We start from the raw sequence: 16,625 nt of genomic DNA, 5'->3' as shown, positions 1-16,625 counted from the left end.
AACCCATCAGAACCCTAATTATAAGCGTTGTTTACTCCAGTGTTTGTAAACAAAGAAAATGTAAATAAACACTATAGCCACAAAACATGGTTTAAACTATAATTTTATATAATGGCTGGTCAGTCCTTGCATCTATTAGCACTGTCTATGAATTTGAGAGTGGTTTCTCCAACCAATCCCATCCCTCAGCCTTTTACTGCAACAGGGGTTGCTGATTTCCCCGTTAACTGACTCCAAGAGCAGGAAGTCGCACTCTCGTCTCTCAGATAGGGAAAGCGAAAAAAGAGGAGTGATCAGTGAGGTGTCATAAATATATTCCATTACAACAACAATGGCACAACGGACGGTATGACAAAGTCGTTTTGGTAACACTAGCTAGGTAATCACTTTCCTAGTTCTGGCGCTTTTTCGTAGGAGACTCCCTGCAAAGAAGCGTGAGAAGTTATTATTAGGGAGAAATGGCGGACGGCGGAGGCTTCGAGTTGGGTGATGTTGTCGACCCACCCATTGCGCCGAATATCATCTGTCCCCTTGTCACCGTTTCTGACCTACCCAGCCCGACAGCTGCAGGTAAAACACAACACGTTGAAGGTTTACACTGTTCTACCACCTAGCTGTGCAAGAGAATACAGCTGCATTAGCGTTATTGTGAGAAACTAGATTTATTCTCAGTAAGCTGGCTGGGCTATTTGTGGTTACAATTTGCGTTGCATACGCCGGTGTAATTACGCAAACTATACCATGTTAGTGAACTATATCGATTTGAGCCCCTTTATCACTTAATTTATTCGTAATTCACTATACTATCCAGGTAATGTGTACATCAATGACACATCAAGTCAATATGTGCATGCATGGATGGTGTGTAATTTATTTATAGTCGCTATGCAACCCAGTGGTAGTGGAAATGCTAGGCAAATCAGTTAGCACAGCGTCATCTCATTTTAGCTTTGCTCTTTCTCATCCAGGCCGTAACCTGAAGGAATGGCTGCAGGAGCAGTTCAATAAAAAGCCTGAAGAGCAGAGTGATGATGCGCTGCTCCACAACGCTGCTTACGTAGGAGACCTGGATACTCTAAGGAACCTGCTGCAGGAGGACAGCTTCAGAGAGTGAGTGAAGGAGGGAGGCCACTGGGCCTTACTGCACACTCTCTACCCCCATCTCCAACCTGTTTTGCACCCTTCTCACTTCCCACATGAATGTGAATATCCTATGCACACACTGTATTTAGCAAAGTCTGAAAGCCACTATCTTACCCCTTTCATATCCAACACAGTCATATTCAAGATGTAGGCCTATTGCAAGAAAATCCCTTCCACCCTTCTGTATCTCTCTTTAGTTTGTGTGTGTATGTTGGAAACACTTTTTAGGATACGGCACCATCGGCAATACCGCCCCTTTATTTAACAGCGTTCTGAGTGTTAAAATAGTCTACTACAACTGGTATGAGTTCTGAGCGAACATCTCCTATTGGCTGTCAGGCGGATCAACGAGAAGTCTGTATGGTGCTGTGGTTGGCTGCCCTGCACCCCTCTGCGCATCGCTGCCACAGCCGGTCAAGGGGCCTGTGTGGCCTACCTGATAGGCCAGGGGGCCAAGGTGGACCTAGTGGATGTGAAGGGTCAGACGGCACTCTACGTGGCGGTGGTCAACGGACACCTGGACTGTGTGACCATCCTCCTGGAAGCTGGAGCTGACCCCAACGGCAGCCGCCACCACCGCAGCACTCCCGTCTATCACGCTGCACGGGTAGGCAGGGTGGACATACTCCAAGAGCTCATCAGGTGAGTGCTTTAACTTTCCATGCCAATTTAGTTGATTGAATTGGATGGAATGAAGGAGGCTATAATGGCTATAGGAGGGGTCATCTGCTAGTGTTTGTTGATTGAATTGCCTTGGACCAATAATGGAATCAGGGCTCATTTTTCTTGGTAAAGGAAGGAAACCAATATATTCTGGGAAAAAACTATTGATTTATTACACAATTATTCTCCATTACTTTTGTGTTATTGTCTGATTAATCAGTGTTGTTCTCTGTTCATAACATGTCCCATCACCATGGTCGTGTTCATTAGGACACGCAATGGAAAACGCGAAAATTAGCTTTTCTTATTGGACAGGTAGGCCCTCCCTGTTTGTCAATATTTTCTTCCCCCTATGGTGCCTAATCAACACGACCCATCTCTCCAGGTTCCATGCCGACGTGGATGTGGACCACCAGCTGGGCGCCAGGCCCCCGTTTGGTGCGGCCCGCACCCTCACCACACTGGTGGTGTGCCCGCTCTACATCAGCGCCGCCTACCGCCACCTCCACTGCTTCAGCCTGCTCCTGGCGGCCGGCGCCCAGCCGGACCACAACTACAACGGACCAGTGAGCCGCGAAGCGCTAGCAAAGGGTTTGGCCTCTTGCCTGCTGGATGCGGTGCTGAGACACGGCTGTGAGGCGGCGTTCGTCAGACTGCTGCTAGACCATGGTGCCGAGCCCAGCCTGGTACCCTGGGAGCAGCCCCACCGAGAGGGAGCGACCGCCGGGGGCCGAGAGAGGGTTGACCCCGAAGCCCTGCAGCTCTACTTGGAGGCCAGGAGTGAGTAGAGTTCCAACCTTCACACAGCACCATTATATTTACATGTTAGTCACTTGGCAGACACTCTTATCTAGAGCCATGAGGCGCTATGATGTGGAAAGTCACAGAAATAATAATGGTAGTAGTGGGTTGCGTGTATGAAGAGCATCTTTATGTGTTTGTGTCTATTTGACTGTCGCCTATGAGTTTATTGAAAGCTTACCTTCGCAACATGGCAGAAGTGTTTACCTGAAAAGGGTGAATGTACATACATATACATCCAAGATGGCGTAGCAGTGCAGACGGGGTTTGTTGTCCTCTCGTGTACTTTTGTATTTTTCGTCTTTTTTTTGTACATATTTCAATTTATTTTCAATTCTTTTTCCATTTTTAAATTAAATATACCTTCCGGTAACCCACCTGACCCAATGTGACACGGACCTGCTATTTTTTTAGACCTTACTTGCACATCATCATCTGCCCATCGATCACTCCAGTGTTAATTTGCTAAACTGTAATTACTTCACTACTATGGCCTATTTATTGCCTTACCTCTTCACGCCATTTGCACACACTGTATATAGACTTCCTTTTTATTCTATTGTGTTATTGACTGTATGTTTTGTTTATTCCATGTAACTCTGTGTTGTTGTTTCTGTCGCACTGCTTTGCTTTATCTTGGCCAGGTCGCAGTTGTTAATGAGAACTTGTTCTCAACTAGCTTACCTGGTTAAATAAAGGTGAAATAAATAAACACTGTAACAGCAACATACATTGAACACATCACAAATATGAAATTAACACTTGCCGATACGTTTGCGATCATTGACATTAAACTAAATGTATTTGAAGAGTTTAGTTCCAAAACACTATATATCCATCGTTTAGCTGGAATGAAATATTTGTATTCTGTATATTTGACTGTGGATATATGGTTGTCTCATCTAAATGACTAAAATGTCAAATGTAAATATTTTACATACAAATCTCATATCACTCTATTGATTTATTGTTTTATATTGATGTCACAAATGTATATATTGATGTCACAAATGTATCATTTGTACAGTTCTTTATAAAAAAAAAAAATGAAGTTATCACATTTTACTGTGTAAAACCCATCACTACTACTTATTCCTCCGAGAGTGAGGTGGATTTATAGCATTTTGCAACAAAACATGATTATTTGTCTCTCTGAAATGAAACCATCAAGTGGTTGATTTCAATCAAATACAGTGCATTTGGAAAGTATTCAGACCCCTCGACTTTTTCCACATTTTGTTACATTACAGCCTTATTCTAAAATTGATTTTAAAAAATTAAAAAAATTATCCTCAGCAATCTACACACAATACCCTGTAATGACATAGCGAAAACAGGTTTTTAGAATTTTTACAAATGTATTAAAAATGAAAAACAGATACCTTATTTACGTAAGTATTCAGACCTTTTGCTATAAGACTCGAAATTGAGCTCAGGTGCATCCTGTTTCCAGTGATCATCCTTGAGATGTTTGACAACTTGATTGGAGTCCACCTGTGGTAAATTCAATTGATTGGACATGATTTGGAAAGGCACACACCTGTCTATATAAGGTACCACAGTTGACAGTGTATGTCAGAGCAAAAACCAAGCCATGAGGTTGAAGGAATGGTCCGTAGAGTTCCGAGACAGGATTGTGTCTAAGGTACAGATCTGCGGAAGGTTACAAGCGTTGAAGGTCCCCAAGAACACAGTCGCCACCATCATTCTTAAATGGAAGAAGTTTGGAACTACCAAGACTATTCCTAGACCTGGACGCCCGGCCTAACTGAGCAATCGGGGGAGAAGGGGCTTGGTCAGGGAGGTGACCAAGAACCCGATGGTCACTCTGACAAAGCTCTAGAGTTCCTCTGTGGAGATGGGAGGCCTTTATGATAGATTGCCCAGACGTAAGCCACTCCTCGGGAAAAAGTACATGACAGCCCCCTTGGAGTTTACCAAAAGGCACATCAGACCATGAGAAACAAGATTCTCTGGTCTGATGAAACCAAGATTGAACTCTTTGGCCTGAATGACAAGCGCCACGTCTGGAGGAAACCTGGTACCATCCCTACGGTAAAGCGTGGTGGTGGCAGCATCATGCTGGCGGGATGTTTTTCAGCGGAATGGACTACGAGACTAGTCAGGATTGAGGCAAAGATGAACGGAGCAAAGTACAGAGAGATCCTTGATGGAAACCTGCTCCAGAGCGCTCAGGACCTCCGACTGTGGAGAAGGTTAACCTTCCAACAGGACAACGACCCTACGCACACAGCCAAGACAATGCTGGAGTGACTTCGGGACAAGTCTCTGAATGTCCTTGAGTGGCCCAGCCAGAGCCCAGACTTGAACGTGATTGAAGAGAGACCTGAAAATAGCTGTGCAGCGACGCTCTATGCTGTAATCACTTCCGAAGGTTCTTCAACAAAGTACTGAGTAAAGGGTCTGAATACATATGTATGTTATATTTCAGTTTTTTTGCACAAATTTATACAAACCTGTTTTTGCTTTGTCATTATGGGGTAATGTGTGTAGATTGGTACTATCCATGGTACAATTCTACTTCCGGGTTGGAGCGAGCGGTCGCATCCGAGCGCTTCGGTCTGCAGGTAGTATAACTGTTCATTACATTTCATTATAGTACAACGGTTTGATTTGTCTAATCTTAGCAATTTCTTCTTAGCTAGCTACATAGCCGTCTTTGTATCAAAGATAATTGCGTAATTATCGTATTTCGTCGTCCTAACGTAGTCTACACTGCTATCTGCCCAGCAGCTAGCCAGCTAGCCAGCTAGCAAACGTCCACCGTCTTCCGAATAGCAGCACTGTAAAAACTATTACACTCAACTGAACGACTTGATTAGGGTAGTGTTAGCTAGCTACATAGTTGTCTTTGCTGTCTTCGTATCCAAGATAATTGTGTAGTTTAGAGTGTGTAGTCTTAGAGTGATTATCTTAATTTACCGAGGTTAGCTAGCCAGCTATTTGTCGTCCTTAACGTAGGAGACACTGCTAGCTAGCCAACAGCTAGCCAACGTCTACCGAATAGAACTTCCTCACTCAACAACCCGGTCGCATTCGCTCCACAGGTAGTATCACATTTTCATTTCATTTCATTACAGTACAACGGTTTGATTTGTTTGATCGTAGCTAGCTACATAGCTAGCTACATAGCCTTCTTTGTATCAAGGATAATCGTGTAGTCTAGAGCGATTTTCTAGGTTAGCTAGCCAGCTATTGTCGTTCTTTTAACGCAACGTAACGTAATCAACACTGCTAGCTAGCCAGCTAGCCCCCGAATAGCAGCACTGTTGAAACTATCACACTCAACGGAACGACTTGATTAGTGTAGTGCCAACAACGCAGCCACTGCCAGCTAGCCTACAAAGTCAACAACGCAGCCACTGCCAGCTAGCCTACTTCAGCAGTACTGTATCATTTTAATCATTTTAGTCAATAAGATTCTTGCTACGTAAGCTTAACTTTCTGAACATTCGAGATGTGTAGTCCACTTGTCATTCCAATCTCCTTTGCATTAGCGTAGCCTCTTCTGTAGCCTGTCAACTATGTGTCTGTCTATCCCTGTTCTCTCCTCTCTGCACAGACCATACAAACGCTCCACACCGCGTGGCCGCGGCCACCCTAATCTGGTGGTCCCAGCGCGCACGACCCACGTGGAGTTCCAGGTCTCCGGTAGCCTCTGGAACTGCCGATCTGCGGCCAACAAGGCAGAGTTCATCTCAGCCTATGCCTCCCTCCAGTCCCTCGACTTCTTGGCACTGACGGAAACATGGATCACCACAGATAACACTGCTACTCCTACTGCTCTCTCTTCGTCCGCCCACGTGTTCTCGCACACCCGAGAGCTTCTGGTCAGCGGGGTGGTGGCACCGGGATCCTCATCTCTCCCAAGTGGTCATTCTCTCTTTCTCCCCTTACCCATCTGTCTATCGCCTCCTTTGAATTCCATGCTGTCACAGTTACCAGCCCTTTCAAGCTTAACATCCTTATCATTTATCGCCCTCCAGGTTCCCTCTGAGAGTTCATCAATGAGCTTGATGCCTTGATAAGCTCCTTTCCTGAGGACGGCTCACCTCTCACAGTTCTGGGCGACTTTAACCTCCCCACGTCTACCTTTGACTCATTCCTCTCTGCCTCCTTCTTTCCACTCCTCTCCTCTTTTGACCTCACCCTCTCACCTTCCCCCTACTCACAAGGCAGGCAATACGCTCGACCTCATCTTTACTAGATGCTGTTCTTCCACTAACCTCACTGCAACTCCCCTCCAAGTCTCCGACCACTACCTTGTATCCTTTTCCCTCTCGCTCTCATCCAACACTTCCCACACTGCCCCTACTCGGATGGTATCGCGCCGTCCCAACCTTCGCTCTCTCTCCCCGCTACTCTCTCCTCTTCCATCCTATCATCTCTTCCCTCTGCTCAAACCTTCTCCAACCTATCTCCTGATTCTGCCTCCTCAACCCTCCTCTCCTCCCTTTCTGCATCCTTTGACTCTCTATGTCCCCTATCCTCCAGGCCGGCTCGGTCCTCCCCTCCCGCTCCGTGGCTCGACGACTCATTGCGAGCTCACAGAACAGGGCTCCGGGCAGCCGAGCGGAAATGGAGGAAAACTCGCCTCCCTGCGGACCTGGCATCCTTTCACTCCCTCCTCTCTACATTTTCCTCTTCTGTCACTGCTGCTAAAGCCACTTTCTACCACTCTAAATTCCAAGCATCTGCCTCTAACCCTAGGAAGCTCTTTGCCACCTTCTCCTCCCTCCTGAATCCTCCTCCCCTCCCCCTCCTCCCCTCTCTGCAGATGACTTCGTCAACCATTTTGAAAAGAAGGTCGACGACATCCGATCCTCGTTTGCTAAGTCAAACGACACCGCTGGTTCTGCTCACACTGCCCTACCCTGTGCTCTGACCTCTTTCTCCCCTATCTCTCCAGATGAAATCTCGCGTCTTGTGACGGCCGGCCGCCCAACAACCTGCCCGCTTGACCCTATCCCCTCCTCTCTTCTCCAGACCATTTCCGGAGACCTTCTCCCTTACCTCACCTCGCTCATCAACTCATCCCTGACCGCTGGCTACGTCCCTTCCGTCTTCAAGAGAGCGAGAGTTGCACCCCTTCTGAAAAAACCTACACTCGATCCCTCCGATGTCAACAACTACAGACCAGTATCCCTTCTTTCTTTTCTCTCCAAAACTCTTGAACGTGCCGTCCTTGGCCAGCTCTCCCGCTATCTCTCTCAGAATGACCTTCTTGATCCAAATCAGTCAGGTTTCAAGACTAGTCATTCAACTGAGACTGCTCTTCTCTGTATCACGGAGGCGCTCCGCACTGCTAAAGCTAACTCTCTCTCCTCTGCTCTCATCCTTCTAGACCTATCGGCTGCCTTCGATACTGTGAACCATCAGATCCTCCTCTCCACCCTCTCCGAGTTGGGCATCTCCCGGCGCGGCCCACGCTTGGATTGCGTCCTACCTGACAGGTCGCTCCTACCAGGTGGCGTGGCGAGAATCTGTCTCCTCACCACGCGCTCTCACCACTGGCGTCCCCCAGGGCTCTGTTCTAGGCCCTCTCCTATTCTCGCTATACACCAAGTCACTTGGCTCTGTCATAACCTCACATGGTCTCTCCTATCATTGCTATGCAGACGACACACAATTAATCTTCTCCTTTCCACCTTCTGATGACCAGGTGGCGAATCGCATCTCTGCATGTCTGGCAGACATATCAGTGTGGATGACGGATCACCACCTCAAGCTGAACCTCGGCAAGACGGAGCTGCTCTTCCTCCCGGGGAAGGACTGCCCGTTCCATGATCTCGCCATCACGGTTGACAACTCCATTGTGTCCTCCTCCCAGAGCGCTAAGAACCTTGGCGTGATCCTGGACAACACCCTGTCGTTCTCAACTAACATCAAGGTGGTGGCCCGTTCCTGTAGGTTCATGCTCTACAACATCCGCAGAGTACGACCCTGCCTCACACAGGAAGCGGCGCAGGTCCTAATCCAGGCACTTGTCATCTCCCGTCTGGATTACTGCAACTCGCTGTTGGCTGGGCTCCCTGCCTGTGCCATTAAAGCCCTACAACTCATCCAGAACGCCGCAGCCCGTCTGGTGTTCAACCTTCCCAAGTTCTCTCCGTCACCCCGCTCCTCCGCTCTCTCCACTGGCTTCCAGTTGAAGCTCGCATCCGCTACAAGACCATGGTGCTTGCCTACGGAGCTGTGAGGGAACGGCACCTCAGTACCTCCAGACTCTGATCAGGCCCTACACCCAAACAAGGGCACTGCGTTCATCCACCTCTGGCCTGCTCGCCTCCCTACCACTGAGGAAGTACAGTTCCCGCGCAGCCCAGTCAAAACTGTTCGCTGCTCTGGCCCCCCAATGGTGGAACAAACTCCCTCACGACGCCAGGACAGCGGAGTCAATCACCACCTTCCGGAGACACCTGAAACCCCACCTCTTTCAGGAATACCTAGGATAGGATAAAGTAATCCTTCTCCCCCCTTAAAAGATTTAGATGCACTATTGTAAAGTGGCTGTTCCACTGGATGTCTTAAGGTGAACGCACCAATTTGTAAGTCGATCTGGATAAGAGCGTCTGCTAAATGACTTAAATGTAAATGTAAATGTAGATTGAGGGGGAAACAACTATTTCATCCATTTTAGAATAAGGCTGTAACATAAGAAAATGTGAAAAAAGTCCAGGGGTTTGAATACTTTCCAAAGGCACTGTTACATCTCTGTCATTGAACAACCCCATGCCACATCTCTTTCATAAGTTCTTCAAAAAAAATAACAGCTAATTTACAAACATTTCTGAAAATGGATATATAGGGTTTGGAATTAAACTCTTAATTTACGTTACTTCTTGATGAATTGATTTTTACATAACTAGCCTCGTTGAGAACCCCAGGCTTTCCCTAATCAGGAAAGCCTGGGGAAGTCAATGGTAGAAAATGTCTAAAAAGGGTTGGAGACCCAGTGTAAATCAGTGACTCCCGGCAACACGTCAAACCCATCAACGACCTTGCTTGGGCAGAGTTCCAAAGCGAGAGGAAATATGCTCTGACATCGTAGTGCGAAGTTTCCCACTCACAGTCTCATACAGTATGTTGCCTGACTATAATATTTTATCTTGATACGTTAATAAATACCTACTGTGTTCATTTTGGCATGTCTAGAATATCCATTGTAATGTGCGTAGACCGCAGATTAACTAACAAAGAATTGGTAGCTAACTAGCTACCCACGAACATTGATTATTATGTTACAAGCTTGTGATGACTTTATGTAGTCATCTTGTTTCATCTCTATTGGTCAAAGGTAATACAGTAGCACGGGAGTGCGCACTGCTTCTCAAATGTACATTTTCATGCCTTCTCCACACTCGTCCTCACACGAACCTTCTAAATAAAACGTCCTCGGAGTGACACATGTCAAAACACGCAGCACCCAATCTATGGGCATGTGGGGTGGGAGCGGGGTTCTTGAAATGTACATTAAATGCAGCACTCCAATCTAGCTGTTTCGGCCAATACAAACATCTTCAGACTTCCAAAGGAGCGGCGTGACAACAACGTGATTTGGAGGTATGGTAACACGAGACTATTACATTACATCTACACACAATATTTGACATATCTGCACTAAGTATTTATTTTCTCTCAAACTCATTTATGACAATAACACCATTATCTTACGGTACTATCAACCAGAGGTGTGGACTCGAGTCACATGGCTTGGACTCGAGTCGGACTTGTTGTTCCCTCGGTCCTGACCCTGAATCACCACCTGGAGCAGCGGAAGCCTCAAGTCCATTTCCTGAGTGGCCTGGTCAGAAGTCTCCAGGCATCCCCGAACAAATATTTCTTGGAATCTTCATCAATGGGAAAATGGCCAGGACACAAGATGGAATCACTGCCCATTTTTCAGATCCAGTCTACCTCAAAGCAGCTGCCGTGGATCTGGCTTTTTCTCTGATGTGGGTAGAGCACCATGTGCTGGTCAAGGAGAAGGTCAAAGAGGAGGTGGCACAAATATTATTGAGTTAAATGTAACTTTTTCTCATAATTTAATCCAATTGACTGCAACAATAATACTTGTTCATTTTAACCCACTGTATCACCAATACTCTAATACCGGCCATTTTGTTTCTGCTATGCTTTAACATGTTTTGCCAGAACTGATTCTGCAAGATGCTGAAGGGACTGAGCAAGCTGTGCCTCTTGTTGATGAGTAAGAGCGAGAGGACCATAGTCTTGGACAAGAAAAATGGCTTTTTGCAGCACACTGTAAGAGGCACACTGTAAGAGGCAGAAGAAAGCTGTTGGGACCACTACAGCTAAGTCACTACCTCTGGGCGATGGACGTGAAGGCTCTTCCTTCACTGTCCCGAGTGGCCAACGGGGTCTTGGCAGTGCGTCCAGTGCTTTGGTGGAGCGTGTCTTCAGCCATGGTGGCATCATACTGCAGCCTCATCGTGCACAAATGACTGACAGACTTTTATCGAATTTGGTCTTTTGCAAATGCAATGCATCATAGGCCCTGAGATAAGAGAAAAAATGTAACTGTTTATGCATTACACACACACACACAAACACACGTAGTCTCCATGTTCAGGTTTTATCTCCCAACTTTGGGATCTGTATTTTTTTTCTCAGGCATACAGGCCAGTGTTCAAATTGTAGGCCTACTTGAAGTTCAGTAGCAGTTGTTTTGATGTACCTTTTAATAAATGTAACTTTATGGCAGGATTGTTTTAGGTGTCTAAAATATATCTGGATAGAGACAGAGAGCACTACAATATTTTGTTTTTGTTGTCATATTGATGTATTTCCATGGAATTATAACATTTATTTGTAAAGTAATAAATATATATATATTTTTAAAGCATTCATAATGTGTAAATTTAATATACTAACTATTACTCATCTTAAAAATATGAAATGGTATTACATTTTGTGATGAGCACATTATGACTTGTTTAGGACTTGAGACTTGACTTACATTTACATTTAAGTCATTTAGCAGACGCTCTTATCCAGAGCGACTTACAAATTGGTGCGTTCACCTTAAGACATCCAGTGGAACAGCCACTTTACAATAGTGCATCTAAATATTTTAAGGGGGGGGGGTGAGAAGGATTACTTTATCCTATCCTAGGTATTCCTGAAAGAGGTGGGGTTTCAGGTGTCTCCGGAAGGTGGTGATTGACTCCGCTGTCCTGGCGTCGTGAGGGAGTTTGTTCCACCATTGGGGGGCCAGAGCAGCGAACAGTTTTGACTGGGCTGCGCAGGAACTGTACTTCCTCAGTGGTAGGGAGGCGAGCAGGCCAGAGGTGGATGAACGCAGTGCCCTTGTTTGGGTGTAGGGCCTGATCAGAGCCTGGAGGTACTGAGGTGCCGTTCCCCTCACAGCTCCGTAGGCAAGCACCATGGTCTTGTAGCGGATGCGAGCATCAACTGGAAGCCAGCGGAGGAGCGGGGTGACGTGAGAGAACTTGGGAAGGTTGAACACCAGACGGGCTGCGGCGTTCTGGATGAGTTGTAGGGGTTTAATGGCACAGGCAGGGAGCCCAGCCAACAGCGAGTTGCAGTAATCCAGACGGGAGATGACAAGTGCCTGGATTAGGACCTGCGCTGCTTCCTGTGTGAGGCAGGGTCGTACTCTGCGGACTTGCCTGTCTTGACTTGGGACTTGAATGCTAAGACTTGAGACTTACTTGTGACTTGTAAAACAATGACTGCTATCAACATCTGCATTGCTTGCTGTTTGGGGTTTTAGGCTGGGTTTCTGTATAGCACTTTGTGACATCTGCTGATGTAAAAAGGACTTTGATAACACATCACATCTATCAGATTACTTCCTTGAAATTTCATGACTTTCTTACTTCTATGAAATTAGACAAACTGCCAGAGGAAGTTAATCTCGGATCCATGGACCTACCGGAAAATGGTGTATGTTTTTTTTTTTTTTTTTTACATACGGAACTGCTGACAGGTCAGCAAAGTTTTGCATAGTTTGCACTAGCCATAAAATTAAATGGAACATAAACCACGTTTCCATCCACAGTTTTTTATGAGAGTAAAGCCATACCGTATAATCATAAAAAAATAAAATTAACACACCAGCTGTGATGAAAAGAGGAATTTTCTGAACAATTGTATAAATGCTGACAGATAATTTGTCCGTTCAACATGTTGGGATCTTTTTGTGTTGGTAAAATTAATTATGCAAGAAATTGAGGTGGAAACGCCTTTATGCACAAATATTGATATAATAACCATCATATCGAAAGTAAACTTTTCAGTAAATATCGATTGCCGTTTGACAAATACAAATAATATCCATAATAATCTCATCATGACTAGCCTATACCCACACTGTACAGTATCTGCTGTTGGCTAGAGCGCACATGCCAAGTCCAGAGTGGGCACATTTGCGAATTAACGTGACAGTTTTTGTGACAAAACTATGAGTAGAGTGGAAAATGCAATGGAAACACATTGAACTTCAGATTTTTATTTGGTACATGTTTTTGGGTGCACTACATCACCACGCATTGATTTTTATCCGCACATCACACATTTTTGGGGGGTGTAAACACCACTGGTGAGAAAATGCACTTATTTTCTATATGCAGATTTTAGAATATTCACATCTGTGGTCAATTGGATGGAAATATGTATGACATTCATGTAGGCTACTACCATGCGCCTTTGGAAGAGTTTTGTAGATTTATATGATATTTTCTCATAATTGCCATCACATTATTGTTGATGTGTATCATTCAAGTTTAATGGAAAATGTGATGTCAGACTGTTAAAATGTGTCTTTATCCTGTTGATAACAAATTCCTTATTTTTTTCCCCCAGGATGTCCTCATAGGCTGACCTACCAATGTCGGATCAGTATTAGGAAAGTGATGGGGAAGCATCGGCTAAAACACATCCCTTCTCTACCGCTCCCAGACCCCATTCAGAACTTCCTGCTTCACCAGAACTGACTCTGGCAGGCCTTGCCTTTGATTATCCTTATGCTATTATGAACAGTGACGGACTTACCATTAGGCAGAAGAGGCAATTGCCTCAGGCTTCACATCATAATCAAGGGGCCTCATGAGCTGGGCATAATTTAAACAAATAAAACTAGTCATCTTTTTGTTTATTTCTCAGCTTGGGCTGTTGAGGCCCCTTGATTTCTCAGCTTGGCCCCTTTATTTCTCAGCTTGGGCTGTTGAGCCCCCCCCCCCCCCCTCATTCTCTGCCCAAAGGCTGGACTGCTCAGTAGGTTGGTTCAGCAGCAGCAAAATCTGCAGGAAGCTTCAAAGTTGCAAACGAAATGGGGGAAGGGTTTCTTTGCCTGGTAATGAGGCCACATGGTTGTCAAAAATACCTCCCAAAAAGTAAATGAATCCATATAGCTGAAGAATAATAGATCAATCATTTATTTCTATACGTGTACGAAACATTAGGAGCACCATCTCTTTCCATGAGATAGGCTGACCAGGTGAATCCACTTCAAACAGTGTAGATGAAGGGCAGGAGATGGGTTAAAAAAATACTTTTACACCTTGGGACATGGATTGTGAATGGGCAAGACAAAAGATTGAAGTGTCTTTGCGGGGTATGGTAATGTAGTTGATGGCAGGCGCACCGGTCTGAGTGTATCAAGAACTGCAACGCTGCTGGGTTTTACTCGCTCAACAGTTTCCCATGTGTATCAAGAATACACATGGGAAACACCCAAAGGACACCCAGCCAACTTGACACAACTGTGGGAAGCATTGGAATCAAAATGGTCCAGCATCTCTGTGGAATGCTTTCGACACCATGTAGAGTCCATGCCCTCACTAATTGAGGCTACTCTGAGGGCAACTCAATATTAGGAAGGTGTTCCTAATGTTTTGTACACTCAGTGTACAGTGCATCAGAAACATTGTTTATTGCTTGTTTGCTGTGACAAAGCCTCCATTCTCTGTATGAGTCTGTATGAGTTGCTTCTTGACTTATTTGCATACCTTCCACATAATTGCAATAATTCCAAAAACATATTTATTTTCTATTTTCTCTGTATTAGGGCTTTCTGTACCACCTACAAAGTGATCTGCAACTAAAGCAATGTCTGTTTCCCCGTCTTCCCGTCTTTTTGCAGAACAAGAGAGCGCTATCATTTATCTTTCTCGCACCCGCTTCCAATTTCATTTTAGTCCTGTTTATACCTGGCACTAACATGGGTCTTGTGTCCTGATCTTGTTCAAATGTACATTTTAATGCTTTCTCCACACTCCTCAGTTCACAATGCATCTTTTAACCCCTGTAAATCTAAGCTGTTGGGGGGGGGGGGGTCATACAATGGCTCATATAGCTATTTGATTTTTAATTTTAGGACCCCTTTAGGTATAAAAAATATATATATATTAGAACATTTGATCAAATATAGAATTTTGCGTTTACTACTCTAGCCTATAGAAACGGATTGAATAACATTCAGAGATGGCAAAAAAATACAAGAAAAAAAGAAATAGGGAACAAGGAATTATAAGGGAACAAGGATTATAAGGAAGCTCAGGATATATATATATATTTTTTTTACATATTTAACCCCCTTTTTGGGAAGGTACAAAACTACCCCAATACTTCCATTAATAAAAAAAAATAAAAAAATGGTACCGGTAACCTTATGACGAGTCCCGTGACAAAGCTTGGGAACGCCATCTTTTCCATAGAGTGGTCATAATAGTTTGGAGTCTATAGACGTTTTCACGAGAAGAACGATTTTCAGGATGACTCATAGTCTGACAAATATAGCTGTAGCTCGGCAGCCTTCCACAGCAGATGCCATAGGTGGCCTTCTCTAGCTTAAACTGATGAATTTGGATGGGGATTTCTTTATTATGTTATTTAGAGGTCATCATGCGGGCATATTGATGAGACTACGGCGACAAGTGAATAAACCGCCCCTACCCTCTGTTCTATTGGCGAATGTGCAATCGCTGGAGAATAAACTGGACAAGCTTTGTTGGAGACTGTCCTATCAACGGGACATTAAGAAATGCATTTTACTATGCTTTTCAAAGTCATGGCTAAACAAAGACATGGATGATATACAGTTGGCTGGGTTTTCCATGCATTGACAGGACAGAACAACAGCACCCGGTAAGATCCTTGGGGGTGGGGTGTGTCTCTTTGTCAACAAAGACTGGTGCGCAATCTTCAATATTAAGGAAGTCTCGAGGTTCTGCTCAACCCGAGTTAGAATACATAATGATAAGCTGTAGACCATACTATTTACCAAGAGAGTTTTCATCTATTTTTCGTAGCAGTCTATTTACCACCACGAACCGATGCTGGCACTAAGACCGCACTCAACGAGCTGTATAGAGCCATAAGCAAACAAGAAAATGCTCATCCAGAGACGATGCTCCTAGTGGCCGGTGATTTTAATGAAGGAAAACTGAAATCCGATTTACATTGAGGAGTTTACCACAATGCCATTGTCCCCACAGTGACAGTACATACATATCCCAATCAGAAGCCATGGATTACAGGCAACATCCGCATTGAGCTAAAGGCTAGAGCTGCCGCCTTCAAGGAGCAGGACACTAATCCGGGCGCTTATAAGAAATCCTGCTATGCTCTCCGATGACCCATCAAACAGGCAAAGCATCAATACAGGGCAGAGATCAAATCCTACTACACCTGCTTTGATGCTTGTCGGATGTGGCAGGGCTTGCAAACTATCACGAATTACAAAACTAACGCAACTGACGCAAGCCTACCAGACGAGCTAAATGCCTTTTATGTTTGCTTCGAGTCTAGCAACACTGAACCATGCCTGAGAGCACCATCTGTTTCGGGTGACTGTATGATCACACTCTCCGTAGCCGATGTGAGTAAGACCTTCAAACAGGTGGTCATTCACAAGGTGGATTACCGGTACGCGTACTCCGAGCATGTGCTGGCCAGCTGGCAAGACTCTTCACTAACATTTTCAACCTCTCCCTGACCCTGCCTGTCTGTAA

General features: G+C 45.0%; 1 protein-coding gene and 1 long non-coding RNA gene across 2 annotated transcripts; both read left to right on the top strand.

The window, feature by feature from the left end:
- Positions 1 to 220: 220 nt before the first annotated feature.
- Positions 221 to 14,732, top strand: asb1 (ankyrin repeat and SOCS box containing 1). The gene is made up of 5 exons (XM_029670179.2): positions 221 to 570; positions 969 to 1,110; positions 1,483 to 1,785; positions 2,192 to 2,586; positions 13,477 to 14,732. Exons 1-5 carry the CDS (start codon positions 459 to 461, stop codon positions 13,605 to 13,607), a joined length of 1,083 nt encoding a protein of 360 aa, XP_029526039.1. The 5' UTR covers positions 221 to 458; the 3' UTR covers positions 13,608 to 14,732.
- On the top strand, positions 9,107 to 11,491 carry LOC135572163 (uncharacterized). The gene is made up of 2 exons (XR_010464048.1): positions 9,107 to 10,655; positions 10,783 to 11,491. It is a non-coding gene; the product is annotated as an uncharacterized LOC135572163 (long non-coding RNA).
- Positions 14,733 to 16,625: the final 1,893 nt, after the last annotated feature.

The sequence above is a fragment of the Oncorhynchus nerka genome, linkage group LG1, assembly GCF_034236695.1.
Source record: "Oncorhynchus nerka isolate Pitt River linkage group LG1, Oner_Uvic_2.0, whole genome shotgun sequence".
Lineage (NCBI taxonomy): Eukaryota > Metazoa > Chordata > Actinopteri > Salmoniformes > Salmonidae > Oncorhynchus > Oncorhynchus nerka.
Note: the sequence above shows the minus strand (reverse complement) of the source record. Positions and strands in the feature narration are given on the sequence as shown.